The 22,588-nt window shown below is 35.3% G+C and overlaps 1 protein-coding gene across 1 annotated transcript in view; it reads right to left on the reverse strand.

The window, feature by feature from the left end:
- The window catches only part of DACH1 (dachshund family transcription factor 1), a 393,411-nt gene that overhangs the window by 157,145 nt on the left and 213,678 nt on the right, over nt 1-22,588 (reverse strand). Inside the window, exon 3 of the mRNA XM_006210279.4 lies at nt 19,952-20,113. Coding sequence (XP_006210341.2) covers nt 19,952-20,113 — 162 coding nt within the window. The remainder of the gene's footprint in view (nt 1-19,951; nt 20,114-22,588) is intronic.

A 22,588-nucleotide genomic window follows, 5' to 3' on the forward strand; every position in this document is an offset into this window, starting at 1 on the left:
TGTAAATCAGAAGCCATGTTCCTTTAGTCTAGACTGAAGGCTGAAATAAACTTATGTAATATTAGCTATTGTGCTAGTAAACACCACTAGCAAGCTGAGGTCTTCAGCAATCAACTTTTATCTTAATAGATGCAAAAATGTGTATTATTAAAAGTCCATTCTCAATATTTAGTTAGTAAAAGGAGGAAACATTTTTACCTTGATAAATATACTTTCAGATACCCTCAGAGACTATCATGCATAAGAGAGAAATGAGATACATTATCCATCAATCCAAAGGCAAGAAACCAATATTGAACTTTGTTCTCAAAGGTTAGACAATTTATTCAGATAATGCCAAAATATAAAATAAAAATATAAATAAGTAGCAAAACTATCCTAAGAAGAGAAAGCAAAAAGTGTTCTAATTTTGCAGTTGATATGATTGTCTCCCTAGAATTTTCAAGTTGAAAAGATGGAGTTTGGGACAGCAAAATATCTGGGAGTCTGTAAACTCTTTTTAACCACTAAGTAGAAATAGAATATCGATCTGGTCAAATTAAATATTGAATGAGAAGTAATCAACAAAGCAGGGATATCTGTATGTTTTGTAGAAGCTTAAAAAATTATACTCTAAGTTATGTTTTACTTCTTAGGACAGCATTGTACTGTCCTGAGTATAAAAATAATGACAACCACATATCACTGACTATTTCACTCAAGGCCATGCTTTTATCCCTTCATCCAAAAATTAAAGATGTGGCAAAAACTGTTTTCATTTTTTTTTTAGTAATTGGATGCTATTATAGATAAGAAGAAACTAAAAAGCATCTCATAGTTGCCAAACATGAATCTTAAATAGATACCATCCATGTTAGTCACAGATACACACATGTACATATGCATTTCTGCATACGTACGCACTGGTGAAAATTCAATCTATTACTATAATAAAGATATGTAGTTTGGTTTTAATTGTAATTTTTCAAGATTTTTTTTCCAGTAGGGCTATTTTACATTGATTAGAAATATTCTTGGGTTTTGTTTGTTTGATAGACACCTTCATCAAGCTTGATGGCTATGGTATGAATACATTACTTATTTGATAACACTTTGTAAACAAGAAACAAAAATATATTAAAACTGTCCCTTGAAATTCTGATGCTACACCTATCCACATGAGACATATCCAGAAATGTCCTCTGCAGACAAAATTTTGGGGTAGTTTTTAATTTCCGAAAGATCTGATAAAGGTTAATGTATTTTCCTGATCATTTGTTTAATGTAAAACAGGAGAGAAATCTAACGTGACAATCGATCTCCTCTCTCCCTCCCTCCCTGACACTTGAGTCCCCCACACACACAAAGCAAATCACAGTCAGAATGAGATTATGATGCAATGATCTCATTGTGAACGTTGCATTATGGCTCAGGCAGTGCATAAGCAGTCCCTGGGCACTTGTGCTTACAGCAATTTGAATTTCTCTAGTAGCTCACCATGATTTATGGCATATTTCAGACTTTCTCTTCACCAAGGGAGAACACTGTCAAGTTCATGAGAGTTTTGCAACTAAGATAAAGGAGGGAAAGAAGAGTGTGTCGTGCAAACAGGAATTTGTGGTGTGTTATAATTTTGGCATTTAAAACTGAATTGGTTGTGAAATTATCTTTGACAGTCGTATTTGGTATCATCTTGCATACTGAATAGAAAAACCAATAGTGTTTATTAGTGACTCATCCATGGGCTTAGTAAACCTTCAATTCACATGCAAAACACCTGTTTGAAGAATAAGAGCTAAGATTTTAGTATTAATAGTCAAATAGACCTTCAGCGGGGACCCATATAAAATTCTGCTGTGTATCCTTTTTGCAACTCCTGTTCTGGCAAACAGGTGGTTTCTTATACCTGCAGTATTTCATTTCCTCATGCACAGCTGTGTTAGAAAATGTTTGATTTTATGAACCACATGCCAGACTTGGCAATATTTTTATAATGGACAGGAAAAAGCAAATTGTATTGCTTCATTTATTTTTCCGATCCCAGCAATGTATATTTTCAGATTTAATACCACACGCATTCTTCATAGTCCACTTTTGTAATATAAGGAGCTGTTTCTCCAGAAATATGGACAATAGCATGAATTCATCCCTAAATTCACATGCAAAATAAAACACTGCTGATGAAAGCTTTTTTGCCTCCTTTTTTTTATTATTATTCATAAAATTCCCTAGGTATGCATGGTGCTTTATAGAGCATATAAAAAGACAAGGTCCCTGCCGCAAAGAGTTTATAGTATAATCCAAGAAACATGTCGTGTAAAACGGCTCAGATGTAGCGAATGCGTATTATTTGAGGAACAACTATAGGAGGGTGAATTAAAAAGTAATTATTAAACAAGGATATAGTCACAAATGATCTTTCTGTTGTTATATTTTTTAGGGAAACGTGTTGGGCAAGGGTAAAAAGATGGCTAGTAATAAATAATAAAGTTGATAGGATACCAGCCCAAATTTTATTTTAAAATTATCCATAATCTGTGAATTATGTCCACAAAATTTCAATGCTTTAATATAATTTGCTCCTGAATATCTATAGTATTATGCCACCTCCCCTCCCCATAATATGGAGGTTGATTTGAGTGACTTAAAATACCACTTATTTATGTGATATTGCATTATGTAACCATTGAAAGGTTTTGATTCTGAGCCCTGCAATTAACCAAACTTAGTAAAATAAGATACATAAAGGTTATATTATGTCTTCAAAGTCACCTAAGAAAGGTATTGGAAAAATTAAATTGGAAATCAAATTTCTGGATTTCTAATTTAATGTTTGTTTTTTTTTTTTTAAATGGACCTTCTTTTAACTATTACAACAACCTGGGATGAACACTAAAGTAGGAGTCCAAACAGCAGACCCTACCTTCAGTTACACTGCCTTAAAAGTCACAAAATGTCAGGCAAGAAATGATCTCCTCTGAGATTCAATTTACTCATCTGTAAAATGGAAATGCCAACAATATTAACATTTTATGTCTCAGATTAAATGAAAAGAAAAAAGGAGATGTGAACATGAGAATAAAAACTTAACATAATAAAGCCCTGGAATGCTGACATTGAACAAAATGCATTGTAAACTGGTCTCTTAAATGGAGGAACTGTTCTAACTGGTAAAAATACAGAAGAATTCCTTGAGGAAAGAGAGAGCTCACAGTAACAAGGACACTCACAAAAAGGTACTCCCGCCTAACTGAGCACTCATTCACTAAATATTCATTCAGGAGAGTTTTTTTTGTCTTTAAGTTTTGAACATTTACTACCATTGCTTTTACTTAGTTCTAAATTTATATGATTTAAATGTTAATAGTGACTTTTTCAACAATACACTTAAAATATTTTTGACAATTTGACAATTGATTCTTGTGAGCCATCCCCAGCTCACGACTACCCGCTGTCCAGTTTCAGAGGTGTGTATATCCAATGCTAGCTCAAGTCTTCTTCTCGTTCCAACATCCCACCATTTTCCTCCCAGAGTATTTATTGAACAATCATATATGGACAGTACATGCCAGTCAGTGCAGCCAAGCCAGCTGTGCCCTCAGCAAGCTGGTAGTTTCGTGGAGCTACATGGGCATGAAGCAAACAGATTTGTAGAGGAAGACATTAGTATGAATTCTCCAAAGTGCCACAGAGAGAAAAGGGTGGTATGAAATGGAATGGATTGAGGGCAAAGTTGGAGAACTAAAATTGAGGATTCAGGGAAGGACATTTACACAGAGACGAGACAATGGATAGGACCTGGGACATCATGAACAAAGAGAAGAGAGTGCCACGGGTCAGAATTAAGAATACCTGACAGGAAGAAACATATGATTATGGGACTGAAGGAAGGCCAGTGTGGAGAGAAGATAGAACTGGGAAAAATGACCCAAAAGATTCTGGGGAGGAGAGGTGGAACACCTTCCTTATTATGAGGGGTCTTGGAAGCCATGTGAAAAAAGTTGGGTTTTATTCTAAGCACAATTAGGGGTCACTGCAGTGGCCCTCTTTGGGGTTGCTAGCTTGGGCTGCCACATAGGCAGTGTAGAGAGGACCATGAGTCTGAGGGATGGTTTGGAGGAAGAATAAACAGATATGGTGACGGATTACATATGAAAGCAGATGCAAGACAGGGGAAGAGAGACATGTCAAGGATGATCCCAGATTTTCTACGATTGAGCATGTGGCTTAAAAACATTTTCAAAAGTTGCTTTTAACTAAATCTGGGGAAGACTGACCAAAGTTCATAGTCCATATGGGGGCATAAAATTGTATTTATTTACAATTCATTTTGCCTAGGACAATAATAAAATTCTTGCTATGGATCTTTAAATGGGAGAGGGTACTCTAAACCATTTAGAGGAGAGGACATGATGTTAACACTAGCTATAAAAATTGATCATTGGAATAATATTTTGTAGAATGAAAACCAGGACCATTTCATTGGTTTTAGCAGTCTAGAGTCCATGAGCGCTTGACCTGCTTTCAATAGCATTAAATATACATATATATTAAGCCTACATATATATATGTTCTACAAGAGCAGTTTCAAGAATATGGATGTGGAGATAAGTGACACAGAAACTATTGGAAGAATCCTGAGAAATATTTCACTTGAGATAATGCCCAAGAACATGGAGGGGGAAAAAACTAGTCAAACTTCAGTTATTATTGACCCCAAAATACTATACAGAAAATAGACACCAAGGGAAGCAAGAAACAATAAAAGACAACAAAATATAAATGTCATAATTCTAAAACTTCCTTTCAAGATAGAAGAAATCCTTTGCATCTATCACTTACTAAAAAGGAAGCAACTGTCCTGAAGTTAATTATAATTAAGATATGTATTTGTTCCTAACTAAAATCACACACCACATATCATAAAAGTAACTGTAAAAATTTCTATACACAAATCTTAGGAAATTATCCAAAATGATATATTTAAGAGGATCCTTTATTCATGGTAAACATAAGCAAGCTGTAAAACTTAAACCATGAGATCCTGTGTCCTATGCTGACATGTTAGCTGTGTTATGCTAACATGCATAGAAGTCAATATTCGATTTAAAGTATAAATAAAATATAGCTTCCATTTAGAAGCTTCAAACTTCTTTTCGATTCATAAGTGTAAGAATAATTTAAACCATTTTTGCACGTCATTTTATCTATCAATAGTAATTAACACAGTCTTAATCTGGCTAATGTTAATGACCACTGTTCTTCCGTAAATCCCAGTTAAACCAAGCTTATTAAGGGCTAATTAAAGGAAGTCTTATGTGCACTGAATAAAGTAGTGTCTGTTTTTAGAGTTGGAGTATGTATTTTGTCTGATAACATAAAATGAGACAAAACTTTTCAATTAAAAGTTTACAGGCTGCTTATTGATTTCTAAAAAAAAAAAAAATGAAGTGCCAGTGAAATAACTGACAACATTGTTCTTCCTATGTGTATGTGCTTTTAAAAAAGTAGCGAGGTAATCAATCTGGTAGCATATTTCTTGAACATGACACTAGGCTCAGACTGCAGCAAATAATCAATAAAAAACCCTTTGGATAAATATTGAATCAGGATCAATTAGCGAAAAGCCTAGATAAGTAAGGAATGTTGAAGGCATGTACAAGAGGAACTATCGTTTCAAATAATATTGAGATGCTGGAAGTACTAGAAACTCCCAGCATTTTAGAAGATATGTGGGAACATGTATGTGTGTGTACAATGTATGTGTGCACTTTCCTGCGTTATTTTTATTTTCGATTTAACAAACTTTAGTGCTGACAATGTGTCACCTTGTGGTCTGAGAACTAATTTAACCCAAATAATCCCCAAGAGCCCTGTGAAATATTTATAATTATTTTACCTCTGATACAGTTGAGGAAACTGAGATATAAAAATGCTAAGATGCTGAGTGTCTGGAGAAGAATAGTAAAGAATGGAGTCGTGCTTTATACCCAAGCAGTAAGGCACCAGATTTTGTGCTAAACACAAAGGTGTGTTGCTTCTCAGTTTTCACTTAAATATTCTCATCCCCCACCACCTCTCTCTCTCTCTCACTGTTTCTAACTCTTGCTCTCCCTCTGCCCCCACCTCTGCTGATTATTTTGGGGGGCAGCATTGGTATTACAGGATACTAACGAAGTTTGAGGCAGTCTGAGGATTAACAGAAAAGGAAGTTAGCATATATCAGTGCAAAAGCTGCAGGCGTGAAGACCAGATATGCATGTTTCTTAGAATTTGTGGTTAAATATTATTATAATGGGACACTAGTGGTTATAAGAAAACAAAAATGATGTCAACTGCACTATGTTGAGGGTTTTTTGCTTGCTTTGTTTTGTTGGAATGTACATTAGGAAAAAAATTAGGCACTGGGTTCTAAACAGTGTAAAAGCATATATATATATATATATGTGTGTGTATATATTCATATATATATATGTGATTCAAGAGTATGTGACATTTAAATGTTTGTTTTTAATACAGTGTTATGGCTCATATTTGGAGAAAAACAGACTTGAATCTGGTACTGAGGGACAATACTGTCTTGCAAATCTATCTCTCAGATGCGAGTTGTATCAGATTGTTCTGACAAATTAGGTACTATTGTCTACTAAAGGACTTCCTTATCTGTTTTTATCAATTCATTTCTTTTTTATTCATTGTTTTTATCACCTTTATTTCTCAACATTAGTGATTCATATCCAATTAATCAGAATTTCAGGTTATTGACTAAATGTAGTACTACCTGCACTGTATGATTCTATGATACGGAAATTTCAAACAAGAAATCCTCCATATTTCTGAAGGAATAAGTGGATGTTAGGCAATTATAAATTATTTTTACAAAGAAATAACTCATTTGGGCTGATCACACTTTGAAATACCACATTATTGCACTGAATCACATCTTAGAAAATACACAGAATGAGGGAAAACTTAGAAGAATAAAATAGTTACAAAGTTGCCTACTACTCTATGACATAATTTCAAAAAAAAAACTCACTACAAAATTAGTATTAGAAAGTAGAGATCTAAATAAACTTTTATGTTCATTTCTGTGTATATTTATCTCTTATCAATCACAGGAAGTGGGCTCGGCACTATAAAGAGAAGATATTACCAGCAACATTTTCAATAATGGGGCTATATATTCAAAAGCAATCAATAAAAAAACATACAGGAACTGACAACTAGTCTACAGAATCATTTTTCCTGAAATACTTAGCAGTAGCCTTTTAAAGTAATTGCCTGTGGTCAATGTTACTTGTATTTTGGCCTGCTTGCTTGTTAAAATAGAATGGATATCACGTCCATTAATATTTTTAGCTGTTGGAGGAAGTTTTTCACACCTGTAATAAACCAGAAGGAGGGCTATGAAACTAACATGCCTAAAAAATCATCTTGTTGTCAATTTTACCAAACAAACTTTTGAAGGTCAATAGATTACAAAAAGGTGAGGGGGGTAGAAAATGTATATTTTTCAGATAAATATAAAAGATACATATCCTCTGCTCATCAGTAACTTTATTCTTAACAATTTCTCTCCAATTGGCCAAAGTGAAAACACTTCTCGTGTTTCTAATGTTGAACTAACCGTTTTGAGAAATCATGCCTTTAAAATACATGAAGTCTATGTGGGAGTTTTAATATCAACATAGATTAAGCCAATTATGGGATATATCCTTCATAGTTGATGGGAGAAGTTAGAAACTGCTCAGTTACACTTTGTGGTAAACATTTTGGAACATTGCCAAAGCCGTTATAAACATTTCTGAGCTCACTTTTCCAAGGAACTCTTTTAAAAATCAATTAGAAATGAAAGTCTTTTAATGCTAGTGTTTTAAAATGTCACGCTTGTATTACTTTTTTGCCTTGTTGTGCATCAATGGCAGTATTTCAAACCTGTATATTAAATTGATTATATTCTATAATTAAGCTACTAAAAGGGGATAGAATGAACAAGTGTTCCAAAATTCACACCACAGCAGAACTGGCTTGCTTTTTTTGTTTTTATAAAAATAAGCCCAAGTATGTTAAAAAAAAAAAAAAAGAGGAAGGCAAAGAAAACGGGAGGTAAAAAGAGAGTATAAATGGCCATTCAGATTTTATTTTATATTTATTGATCTAGAAAAATATTTCTTAACACTACAGGTCACCAGGTTAAAATAATAAATGATTTATTTATGATTCCTGAATCAGGATTTTTTAGAAAGTATCCTGTGGACAATGGCAGAGGACTAGTTATGAGGCTAAATTTGAAAAAGAGAGGTCTATTCAAGAATTTACTATAATCAAGATTATTTGACACAACATTGTAAACTGACATTGTAAATGCAATTAAAAAATGTTAAAAAAAGATTACAATATATTTGTTTAAAACTACATAATACGATTGTAGATGAATGCCTTATATGTGTGTATGTTTGAATTTGTGTGTGTAAATAGTTAACTATTTCTATTAAAAGGGGATATTATCAAAACTTTTAAAGGTAGTGTCAACTGTTCAGGCACTAAAAACAAGCTAATTTTGTGTTATACATCTATGATACATAAAATTATATACTTTTAAGAAAAAATAAGGTTTTTAGCTATCAGAAAGTGTGCTGCTTTACAATGAATCACAAATTCACTGTAGAGAGCAAAGGATTAAAATTCCTCATGTATGTGTAACAAACACATTGATATTAATTGGTTTGTCCTTTCAAGTTGTGTTTATCTCTTCATTTCCATCACAGTTTCAAAGGTCACTCCATTCCATTTATAAATCCAATATGACAGAGATTAGTAAAAGCAAAAAGCAACAACTAAATGAGTCCATCATCATGCAATCACACATCTCACAATTCATTTATCCAATTAATAAAAAATACCATCAAATGCTTCGTGGTGAGGTTTTTCAAAGCATGAAAATGGTTCATGTCAAGATAACTTATTCATCAACATTTACAGCCCACGGTACAGTAAACGTAGAGAAACAGTGAAATTACACCTCAGTGGAAAGATAGCCAAGTAAGTATTTCTACATTTTTCCAAAATAAAATCATTAAGAAAATAAATATATTTAGTAAATTCAGTTTATACTAGTAGCAAGTTAATGAGTTTCTTGGAACCTGAAATATACAGATACCTCTGTGTGCCTGTGTGTGTGTGTGTGTGTGTGTGTGTGTGTCTAGCTATTTAATTGCTAAGGTAATAGATTATCCAGAAGAGGAATCTAAAGGATTGGAAATAATGTTACCATTTACTATTAGAAATAGGAAATTCTCTAACCTTGATGCTGATTTTGGTATATTTATTTTAAAAGACTCTGCAACCTGATCTTTCCTCTTTTGAGGGGAGGGGAGAAAAGTAACTAGGTTTTATTTATTTATTTATTAAGTGGAGGTACTGGGACTTGAACCCAGGACCTCCTGTATGTATGCTAAGCCTGCACTCTACCACTTGAGCTGCATCCTTCCCCTCCTGACCCTTCCTCTTGATGTAGGCCTGGGATTGGACAGTGGTAGGCATAGGAAAGCATAGGAATAAACTACATACATGCCTGGGTGCATTAAAACTGCAACTCTAGGTGGCTGACCCCGAGATTGCTAAAGAAAATCATCTTAAAACAATTTGACCACCTTAGTAAGATTAGCATTTTTTAACCTTGATATTTTCACATGAAATGAATATTGGGCTTATATTATCCACATACTCTTTGTTTTAGTAAGTCCCACTCCAAAAAATGTAGTCTGATTATCCAATTGTAAAGGATGAAAGAGGAAAAACAGAAAAATCTAAACAAAAGCGAGATAATCCATAAAGAAGATCTCAGAAATCTTAGAACGCAATTTCAGCCCTTAGACAAATGATAGACAAATAAAGAGAAAACATTTCCCCAAAGCAACTAAAACACGGAGAACTAGTTAACAGATTATTTATAGATGAGGTAGACCTTTTTTGCTAAGCCAAACATGAATGAAATTAAAACAAACTGAAATTGGTTTCAGAAGTTGTCCCTCTGCCCATCTCTCTTATACGGTCTTTGTCTCATGAAACATTAGAAGGTCACAAAATCCTAAGGCAGAATCAAGAATGTTTACAAGGCCACTGGGTTTTGAAGTAGCTTTGAATCACTCAAATGGCATAGTGCCTGAATACCATCTATCAATCCCCACACTACATTTAATAAAGGCATCTCTCTCTTATATTTATTATTTTACACATTCTTATATAATTGTGTTGTTATATACTATATAGTTAGGTTGTTTTGAATATGAGCTTTCTTTTTCAGTTAAATATACTTCCTAGAAAAAAAGTTTAAGTTAAAGTATCATTATTAAATTTTATGAAGATGGTGAAGTCTTCTTTCCCTGGGTATCATGAAATCTAATATCTTGTGTGAATTTCTTTCCCAGAGATTTTTTTCCCAAAAACCCCAATCTGTGCAGTTGTACCGGTCAAATTCCAGATGAATCTCGGCTTTTTTTTTTGAATTTTCATTTCAAAAAATGAAAAGCTCTTCTGAGAATTCCCGAAATGTCATTTTGTATGAACTCAATTGTTAGAAGACTTAAAATGTGTCCTCTAAAGACATGCACAGCATTGACAAAAATGCAGAGTTCATATTTTCTTATAAATTGTTTTAACTTTAAAGTGTACAGATCTATGTCTATGTATATGTGTGTGTGTTGCCCTATCCAGACATACACGACTGGATACACACACACACACACACACACATATACACCAGATCCTGTCTTCTTTGTCCCTACGCAGATTATTACTCCCAGCTTACAAATGACCCCCAGGAAGTAAGTATACTTCTTGGCTGAACAATTTATCAACAGCTTGAAGTGACAGGAATGGTGATTCAATCCTGTGTCCCCACATATCAGATGTAGGCCACATTCTTCAGTCTGCAGAACCAGAGAGGGAAAAAGTCCCTGTCTCATTTGCCCTTTCGTAGAGATGGAAATATTATTAGAAAGGACATAAACAGACTAATTAAATCACAGCAGTATGGCTGGGATGACAGCTGGTACAGTGTGTGACTGAGAAGATCCGTATCTGTGAGCAGGAGGCACTTCACTTCCAATCCATTCGCTATTAGGTGCTTTCAAGCTTGCTGTGCAGACATTAAATAATAACGTATCATTTCCAAGACTAAAACGACGTAAAGAAACTTTAAAAAAAAAGGCTTTCTAACCAAGAAATCTTTTGTGCAATGGAGAAAAAAAAATCATTTACCACTCAGTTCTGCTTTTGAGATAAAGATGTAATAATGCCATTACCTTTCATCAGCAGGATCCTTGAAAATCAACACTCTTTGCTTATCATGCTGTGAAATACAAATAGAGCTAAAGGCATGGTCTGCGAGGCACTGCTGCCGCGATATTAACTAACAGATCTGCCCTTTGTGAAGGAAACCGTATCCGTTTCATTAGTGCAGGCTCTAATTCAAAACTGTTGAAAATGAACTGCACATACTGTTTTAATAACAACATTCCTAATCATTATCAAACTGGTAATTCTCTCAGCACTGAATGGAAGGGTCTGTGTTTCCATTATGACCTGCTGTTAAAGAAAACCATATTTAAATCCTCCATTTTTCCTATCTTCCAAATGATCCAGGTTCATTCGGGGGGAGGAGAGTATTAAGAGCCTGCAGGATGATGTGCGCCACATTATTTCATCCTAAGTGAATTGACATTTTCAGACATTCATGTCAACTACTGTATTATTTACTTATTATCATTTAGTTATCCCATTTTGTATTCAATTTAACATGCCATGGTTCGTCCAAATGGCTTTGTACAATATTGCAATATTTGGACAATGTAGAGGAGAATCACAGTCATACAAATGTGAAACACTAGGTCTGGTGACAGGGGCACTGAGCGCAGGCTTAGAAACTTGTGCGCTCACGTTCACAGTAACGTTGGACCACGAACGCCCTCAGTCACGTTTCAAAGAATGTGTTTTCTAATGGTAGGTCATCATGAGGTATTTGAAAATATATATCATCAAGCATTATAATTTAAAGAACACAAAGTGTAAGATTTATTTTAACCATATATCATCCATCCTATGAAGTTAAAATAGAAAAGAAAATAATAAAGGATCATATGAATGAATAAGATAAGAGTTATCTGATCTTAAAAGGATTGAATGAGGCCTGGGGTTATTTTAAACTGAAAGCCTGGCTCCCACTATACTTTATTTTTGAAGTTTCTATAAACATTAGAGCATGCTGATGTAGGTTGTGACGGATATCATTTTTAGGGCTTTCCTCGATGAATCCTGTATTTCCAAGGCTGTCGTAAATAGACTTCATCTCCTGGAATGTGACAGAATCTACCGTATAACATATCTTACATTTCTTTATGTTTTATGATTACACAAGGACCCAGCATCAGATGGAATCACTCAATTTATAGTTCTTAACATGAAATGCTTGAATTATCAGGTTTACTTCATTATCCTGTCATTAGCTGGAGTAAGCAATATTAAAATCAAACCAATAACTCTGGGTTAATGATGTTCTCCAACTGTCCACATATGTAAAAAATTTTCGTGAAAAGGAAACAGACACTACATAAAAAGTGGAAATTTTCTCTGCGTTCTGCTTATCTACACCATACACTACATTTAATAATTCATACAGGAAACTAGTACCTGTTATTGATCAAACTCTAATGATGTTATTTACATAATGAAATGGATTCAGAAGTATATGCTAAAATATTTTTAAATGAGAAAAGTGTTCTTTTTAAAATGGAAAGACTTTTTTTCCCACAGTCACCTGTTATGATCCCTAATGTTTTCCTTCTCTTACAGAAACAATGAAGATCAAAAATATGTTATGAGGGAAAACGCAAAACGATGCCAAGCACTTTCTAGAAAATCATGAAAAAGAACTGAATAAAATGACACTTATTACTACACATGCTTCTTTTCTCCTTCTATGCAAAATAGATATTTTCCACCAGTATCCATCATATGTAAAGATTACATAATATGTGAAATGATGTATTTCAATATACATAATGACCTGTTTTGGACATTTAGGTTGTTTCAGTTTTGTATTTTATTTTAGTAATTACTGTGAAAAGTAACTTCTTTCCTTTTATCTTCTAACGAGGTTTCAAAAATCAAAGAATTTTAGAGTGAAGAGGGTAACTGGGCATGAAACTCTTTATTTATTAAATACAAAATCTGAGAAATTAAGAGACTTATCTAAGTAGCTAAGTTATTTATTAGCTGTGTTATTACTAAAGGCTAAATCTTCTGATGCATTTTGCTCTCCGCTCCTGCATCTCAGTTTTTGGACGTATCCAGGACTTGCTTGATCATATTACAAGTTGTTCAAATTATAATTTTGTTTTAAATTAGCTATTTATTCTTCATATTTTCACATTAGATTACCTTCTTTAAAATAGTCAATGAAGAAGAAAGGCCAGGAATCATGAATATTTACAAATGCATTGAAATTTACGAAAGAATTGCTTACTACTTTTTTTTTTAGTGTTGGAGTGAGCAATTTTGTGTGCAATGTCAGGGTATGAAGACATCTTTTGCATAGGAAATGATGTGACCCATATGGCTTCTTCACAATCAACTGAATTACAAACCATGGCAGTTCCTACACTTTTAGGAGATGCTTATATGGTCCTTCCATTAAAATTCTACTAATGTGACATCTGTGAAAAGGTTTATGTTTGGACATACTTTCCTCACTATATGTGAAGCCACACAGAGCAAAGGCATAGATTAAAAGTGTTTATATATAAATTGACAGCTATCAGTTCTAAAATATTTCTCATTTTGTGTGTCAGAATTTTTTTTTTAACCTTTTAGGATAGTCTTGTGTGTTTCCATGTTTACAACACCCTGCCTGTTAATATTGTTAAATTAACTCATCAGACAGGAAGAAGGATCTTAATCATCATTGTTAGGCCAAGAAATGTTAAGAAAGTTAAAAAAAAAAAACTTTCCACATTTAATCTGTTAAACAATGGCAAATTTCTTATGAATCAGTGATACTGTAATTGAACTAGAGACATTTTTAGAGCAAGCTTGCTTTGGCTTTTTCACCCTCCGATTTGGAATCTGCTCACAGTACTGCCAGCTTAACCAAAAAGGATTAACTCTCATATCCAACTGAGAACACAGATAATTCTCAGTAATTGGTAAAAAATGAAGATGAATGGGGCTGAGAGATAAGGAGCAATTAGCTCATCAGCAGTTACAGCTGTGCACTCAATCCGGATCCATCTCTCGAGTCTCGGCCCCTTTTAAAGAACCTAAGCAGAATGAGCACAGGACACCCCCTCCCCAAAAAATTGCTATACCTGCCCATCATCTCTCTAGTCTTCCATTTTATTTCCTTACGACACAAAGACACCTGTCATCGCACGCTATGTAAATTACTACCTCTCCCAGGACCTATGTCTAAAGCCAATCTTCTTTTTAAACTTTTTTTTAATATAACAGAAACCAAATGACTACTGTAGACACACTTAAATTCCCTGTCAATCGTTTCATTATAGCAGCATCATCTGTTTGAAAATATAAGCTATTCCCTCATCTAATTATAGGAAGGATTTGAGGTTCATTAACATTGCCAAGGCAGAGAATCCAGTGTGCAACTCCAGAGCGCTGTTTGGTGGCCTGTTCTCAGTTCCCTTTTATTTGCTTTCTCAAGGTCTCTGAGACTTTTCCCTGAAATCATAAAACGATTTTTTCCTTCCAAATAGACATGTGAGAGAGAAGAAAGGAAATGACTACAACGTAAACTATTTTATTTCTTTGGGCATGGTTTAAAAAAAAAGATAAGGAGATGGTCAGTCTGGGAAGATAATTTTATCTCCCTATCTGCCTGGCTTTTTTTTTTTTTTCCCATTGTTTATTTTGTTGGTTGGTGGACAGAAGCGAGGAGTACGGAATACCACTGAAGACACAGCTCTTTAGTCCCAAACTCAAGCCCCTGTTTTTGCTTGAAACTCCTATATCCTTGTAACTCTTGCAAGTTTGAGAAAAATGAAAAAGAACCCCACATCTCAGGCATGTGAAATGCATTCAGGTTTGGGGACCACTACACCAATGTATTCTTGCCCACATTCCGCGGTGTTCAGAAAGAGAAATTCTGAAGTCTTAAGATCACTTCCTTAAAGAAATAACAGCAGTTCGGGGGTTATGACTATAGTTTAAACAATAAGATTTTCTTGGGACATCTGTTTTGAGATCACATTTTGAATAGATATGAACTCATTTCCTACTAAGCAAGCAATCTACTATTGTTGATAGCTGTTTACCAGTTCTATGAGTCAGATATTAGCGAGTGGCAAAGGTCCCTCTTAAATCCTCCGAGTATTCTTTAAACTGTGTACATAGTGTTTTCCTTAAATAAAATGTTAAGAGAAGTAAAAATGCAGTCTTTTCCTGCCTCTTGGTAATTTATAGTCCACAGACTCTTGCACTTGGGAATAATATTTAATGTATTTATCTTTAAAGGGTTGTTTCCTCTGTTGTTATTAGTTAAGGGGGTAAGATATTAGGTTTAGCAAGTATTTAAATAACAGAGAAACTATTACAAGATGCTCACTATGTCAATATTTATATAGCATCTAAAAACCAGAAGCAAAATTAAGTTTCCTTTATTTAGATTAAATCGATTGTGACTAATTTAGTAGCCTAAAGAATGTGCATGATGCCAAAAAAAAAAAAAAAAAAAGATAAGCAGATAAAACACAGCTACAGAGCAACTATGGAATTGACCTTGGTTTCACCGGTTTTAAATTCTGCCTTTCCAATATCCCAGCCCCAATTTCCAAGCAGCATTTTTTTAAGCTGGTTATGTAGATCAGTCCTTAAAGCAAAAAAATAGCAATTTATCTGGCCTGTATGTTGTGGATAGTGTTGCCACTAAAGAGAATCCAGGACATTTTTCCTTCTTATCTGCAATGTAGCTCATATCAGCCAACCTGTCACAAGATAGTACTTGATATAAACAAGAGATTGCAAAGACATCTCAGTAATCAATATCAGGATGGCTACAGTATGGAAACCCCAACCAGTGCATATCATTTGTCTCAGCATCTATTTCTATGGCCAAATGAAGCATTAATTCAAATCATAAATCTATGGTGATTTAAATCTGGGAATGAGCACCTGCCTGCTTTAATGATTTATTTTGTACATTTCAGTAAGCAGGAGATTTGTCCATATGAACTGACAGGTCACCTTCAGATGCCAGGAGCAGACTGTTTATCACCATGCAGACTAGCATCTCATCTTAGCAAGTAAATATTAAACTAAAAGAATCCAATTGATTGTGGATGAGGGAGAATGGCGACATGGCCATATATTTTACTCAGTGTGCTGATGCCTCACTTGGGTCTATTCTGAAGTCCTCACTTCTTCCTAAAGTGATCATTCTGTTGGAAAGATGTGAGCTCAAGGTTATCACGTAAAATTGGGATATAAAATAATTATTTGTCAGTGTCATAGGTCTCTTGAAACACCTTTTTTTCTGGCTAATTTTTACCATTCATACTAAGAACTGGAAAGCGTCATCGATAATAAAAATATCCCTTCACCACACCAAGCCAAATTAAACCAAACCAAGCAAATGCAAAATCTATTTTCTAGAGACAATAAAGATTTATTTACAACCAAGTTGGGAAAAGAAAACAACAAAAACAAAAAACAGTGTTTCTACATACAGAAGCCTGAAATGTTTAACAGAACTCTGAGCTAGGTGAGCACAAGAAAAAAGAATCCTGAATTGACTGCAAAAACCTCACTGGATTTGGGCAGGGCTTAGCGGTAACAATACATCAGTTAAGCAGCATCTCTCTGAGGGGTTTCACCACTTCAAAGGGCCAATTGATAGATTCATGAGAGCAGTACGTCTGCATTCTGAAACATAAGGCTTTGGAGATTCCTGGGATTCCTCCTGGACTTCACAGCCTTCCATACCACTTCCTAAGCACCTCGTGCTAACTGAGGTTCCTGGGGGACCCACCACATCCTGTTACGACTGTCTGCAGAGCTAGCCACCCAGCCCACAAGACTGGACGCCCCTTCAGTGCTGAGACTGGTTTAGGATTATTTCCGTGTTCCTAGAATAGGCTATAATCAAACATACAACAGAATCCAAATGATGTAACAGCTGCCCCCAAGTTTCCTCATAGGCCTACAGCTCAACAGATAGTACCTAGCAGAGGGAGCAGGAGAACAGAGGAGGAAGCAGTGGTGGCTGCAAAAAGAGGAAGAAGGCAATTTTCCAGAGGGCAAATTTGGAGAAATAATGATAGCAAAAGCAATACCAGAACGACTGACCTTACGGGTGACCAAAAAAATGCAACAGAGATTGTAAAGGACAAAACGGTAAACACTTGACAACTATAATTTCCTTTCATTCTCATGATGTAGATACTATTGCTCATGCCATTTTATCAGATGTGGCCTTGAGGCTCAGAAAGTTCACTTAACTATCCAACGTCACAGAACTAGGAGTTACTGAACACTTACCTAGAGGCAGGCAGTGTCCTCAGAACCAGAGAAGACTGGGGTCCACTTAAAGCAAAGGCTCAATTCAGCAGCTGTTGTGATCTATGCAGCCCCAACCCCCAGCCCCCACCATTGCCCTCTAGCCCCCCCACTCCACCCCCTCCCTCCCCCAAACTCTCTCTGATCTCTAGATAAAGAAGAAGGTGCACTCTGGAAGGGTGATAAATCACCAATTCTTAGAAGACAGCAGTATGTGAGAATAGAATAAAAATGACAGTGATAACACTTTTCCCCCAAATCAGCAGCAGGCATGCAATACACACAATCTACATGCCTTAGGGACTAGCCCTGGCACTAATGATAACACCATCTCAAAACATTAAGACCCTTTAGGAAAATTTAAAAAAAAATCGTTTCTGGTTCAAACTGGATATTGAGTGTCAAAAATAAAAAGCAATATAAACCAGCAAGTACACACCTTAATGGAAGAAAAGTGATTTCTTCCAACTAAAACACAAAAGAAAAACTCAAATTGTTTCTTGTGTAAGCCATTATGATCACCTAGGTACCCAAATAATGATGGGTAAGCTACAATTTGGTCAGAAGGCAAATGTTATTCTATAATATCTAATATTAAATGTATGCAAATGTTTAATTATGAGCTATGTTCTCACTATCTTATGTCTATTGGTTTCCCCATAGTCTACTTCTGCTCTGCTGCTCAGGAAATTTGAACAGAGGTATCACATTTTAATATATTTTGCTCTAAATGCTACTAAATTGCCTAATTTAAAAATCCCTCCTCACTACACAACTATCAACAACAGCCTGCATTAAAGGCTTAGTCTTCTAAAATTTTGAAAACAATCCAAATTATGTTTTGGAATTATAACTATAATGTAGAGTGGCCAATTACTTTGTTTTTGAAGTGTCCTAGTTGGCTCTGTTTTATAGGCCAAGGTAAAAGACTACTATTTTAAAATAATATGTACTCAATAGCTCTAAAAAGAGAACTGCAGTTCTTTCCTTTTACTTCAATACTGTTGTCAACTTTTAAAAGTCTCAATTTATATGTGTAAACTATGATCTAAACAATCCACTGCCCTCCATCTTCTCAATAGAAGTACATCAGACGCAAGCCGCGATGTTTCTCTCAGCCCCTTTCAGTTTTTGAGTCATGCCTTTTGGCTGTCTTCCACATCTTTTCAGCCTTCTAAGAATTGCTACCACCTTCTTTGCAATCCTCTCAAATCAAGCCAGCGGGTACTGCTCCTTTTCTATTTCTCTTGTCTAGTTCCCCCGAAAAGTTCTGTTTCTCTTTTCACACTGCAGCTTCTCTCTGTCATCACTGAAGTGGTGATACTTTGTGTTTTGTGTGTATGTTTTAATATTACTTCCTCCTGTGTTATTCACATCTAGCATGTGAGTCCATGGAACTGTTAAGAAAATGATTATCACCAAAGCCCGCGGTATTTCTTCATACTTTCTTACCTGGATGTCAATGGAGTGGAAGTAAAAAACTGCTGATTATCTAAAGAAGTTAATCTGTTAAAATGCTGCATAGAAAAAAAAATCTATTTGAACTGCCATAAATGATTGTGTCCCTCATGAACACACAGTTGGATATAGCATCTTGTGCATGTCTTGTAGATTCCAAATTTCTCTCGTTAAATTATATTTGGAGCATGATTTCTACATTTCAAAGGAAAATAATATAGTGCAGTGGCATAACAAAATGTTTTATTTCACCAACACATAGATCAACACATAGATGCTAAAGATATCAATAAAATTTAATCCATATCTGAAGTTGTGTTTGACAAAGCAAATTACCCCAATGAATTCTGCAAGGAGTAAGATGTTCCTTTTGGTTTAAATAGTGACTATTAACTTTCCCCCTCTCCATACCTCCAGAAAGAGAAAGATCAAATTAAAAAATTAAAAGTTGCATTTTTAAACTAAAAGAAATTGGTAATTGATGTATATGGAAAGAATTAATTATCAGCATAATTCTTATTCTTGGCAGCAAATGAAAAGATTAAGTTTATATGTTTTGCTGCTAAGGTAAACTTCTCATTTAATAACATTAAGAATAAAAAAGTGTATGGTTTTGTTTGTAAATATTCTTCTGACACCTGACCTATAAAAATATATTAGAATTCCGACTATTAAAACTTATTTGTATTATGAAAGAGTTAACTGAATTTTTATAGTAGAAGTTGCAGATATAAAGCTAATCCTATATTTTAAAATAACATGGTAAGTTATTTATTCAGAGTGTGTGTTGTTCAAGAGGCTAAATGGTTTCTTCAAAATGTACACTGTTCTTATAGCTAAAAGCACCAACTTCTTGAATGTGTAGCCAACAGTTTTGCTCTGCAAAAGAAAGTTATTTAGTAGCACCATGATCGTGGTGGGTTTCAGTGACCATAAAACTTACCGACACTTGAATTCATGTCCCCATTTTCAGAGTCTGCTCCGTGTTGGTTATTACTGGCATGATAGTTGCTCATAGCTTCTAATTTGATTTTTTTCACCTTCATTGCTTCAGCGATAGCTGCATTGGTGGCAGCGGCGGCGGCTGCAGCTGCTGCTGTCAAACCTTAAAAGAATAAATCAAAAACGAGGTCATTCAAATTCTGATTTTTCATCTAATAGTCCATGTACTTAGTATAACACATATACAAACAAATTAGAGTCTCCGATTCCTTTATGCAACTCTGATATTGTACATTTACTCGCAGCTAACCAAGGACACAACGTCAATGTGACAGAGAGCATGCTCCTTAAACTGCCACATTTGATATTAGGAGAAAAATAATTCACACATAGGATAGTAGAAATGCAGCCAGAATTCTCTCTCAAACAAATCCATCTGAACATGTCATTCCTTGCTTCAAATCCTCTATAGCCACCTCAAGAGGGGAAAAAATCTGAACTGCTTAGCTTAATTCACAAAGCTTTTCACAAGGGACTGGAAAACTACCTAATCACCCAAAGCTTCCCCATTTTCTTGCCACATTCCAGCCATACTGAACATGGTCCCAGTCCCTATACGTGCTCTGCCCCCGCCAGTCCGTGCTTTCACACACACGCCATTGCCTTTGTCTGGATTGTCCTGGCCCCGTGACTCACTCCCCCAACTTCTCACCCTCCAGTCTCCTAGTCCCAGAGGTGACACTTTAAACCACCTTGCCATGGTGTTTGTCCAGAACAGTTTCTCTCTGTTCATCTAGAAAACAGGAGAAGGAAGTGGACATGAGATTAGAAATACAGTTGGGGATCAGATTTGGAAGAGCAGAAAGCTAAGGCTTTCTTTGGGTACAGGCTCCAGGCAATCAAAAGAGGTTCATGAGCAGAGGAGTGGTTTGTTTTCCTAAAATGCATAAACTTTTACCAAGTAAGTGCGTTTCATCCTGGCATTCCTCCCTCTGCAAAATGACAGACACGAAAATATGAACGAGCTCTCCTAACTCTAAAACTTTGACTACCCGTGAGAGGATACAGACTCCCCCTGCCCTCATCCTCTTTTTGCTGTGGATGCTTCAGAGTTTCTGGCTACAGTGCTTCAGTCTGGTCTAAATTTATCTGTGTGATTTATTTCCACTCCCAGCTGGTGGATTCAAGACTGAACACCTTTCTCCTCCTTTTCCTCCCCACTAATCATCACTTCTAGTTACTACAGCAAATAAATTATAGCCTCAGGAATTATAAGAAAGTCTTTTTTTTTCCCCCTAGAAATAGCTGCTGTTTTTTTAGTCTAGGAGATAGAAGACCTCACCCTTCCCTCATATCAGACCAAAGAGGGCTTGACAACTGAACGCAGCTAGTCCTTCAGATTGGATCTTTGCATGAAAAATGGGTAACTACCCCCTAAAAAGGACTGATCTGAGCTCAAAGAATTTATCTGGGTCTGGACTGAACACTCATTGCCTTTTAAGTCCCAACTTGAGCCGATTCTCTCATCTTCCTATGATTGAATGTTCTCTCCAGTTACTCATTTCCTTCAGAGATGTCTCAGAACATTTTCTTTCCTGTTCTTTTAAAATTCTCTTTGTGTTTCCCAGAAAATCTCTCTTCCTCCATTTTGCCTTGTCACAAATGTCAACATCCCACTTGTCCTTTCCCTTCATTGCCTGGTGGTGTCCCATCTCCAATTTATGACACATCCAGGGTCTTTAGCTTTGATTTATGCGGCAGGTAAATCTTGGTCCATAGGATTCAAATAAGAAAGAGAAACCTACTGTTTGAGATATGATTCTTATTATTCAATAGATTTGAATCAAGCTCAGTAGCATGAAACATAACTATGCAAGACATGGCCTTAGACAAGCTATAAAACCTTCTTAAGCATGGTTTCTTCATCTGTAACGTCATCCTATTCACAAAGAGATAACAGAAGGATTAAAGAAGATAAACCATGTGAAGAATGTCACATCATGTTTAGCAAAATCTAAGCATGCCTTGTGTTCTTGCTCCTCAGTAGATACCAGCTATGACTCCTACAGGATATGGTGAGATCGCGCCCCCCACCCCCGGCAGCTAGAAGAATCCTATTTCTCCTTACTTGCTTGTATTAACCCTTGACTTTTAAAAATGCTTTTAACAATTGTATTATTTACCTGACCTTATTTATAGTACTTTTCTGTTTTTCCATTTGACAGCTTTTCCCCCCTACTCTGTGTATATTTCTAATACAAATTCCAACAGATAGAAGTGTGTGCAACACACACACAGGGTATAACTTAACTCTAATACTTTTTTAATTCTCTGTTTTTAGTCCAGTTTAATGAAGGCAGAAGAAAGCTCTGACATCTGCAACAGTTGCTGATTTTAGTTCCACGAACTCACTTGGCTGTTTGATGGCTTCTCAAATTTAATTCTTTAATAGCTTCAGAATTCAACCAGTTTTCTCCGTCTCCACTGGCTCCCCTAGTACAAGCTACCACTTTTCTCTAGAGTCCTGCAATAATCTCTTTTTTTTAAATTTAATGTTATTTTTGTCAAAATATAGTCAGTTTACAATGTGTCAATTTCTGTGCACAGCATAATGTTTCAGTCATACATATATGTACAT

Source organism: Vicugna pacos, chromosome 14 (assembly GCF_048564905.1).
Source record: "Vicugna pacos chromosome 14, VicPac4, whole genome shotgun sequence".
NCBI lineage: Eukaryota > Metazoa > Chordata > Mammalia > Artiodactyla > Camelidae > Vicugna > Vicugna pacos.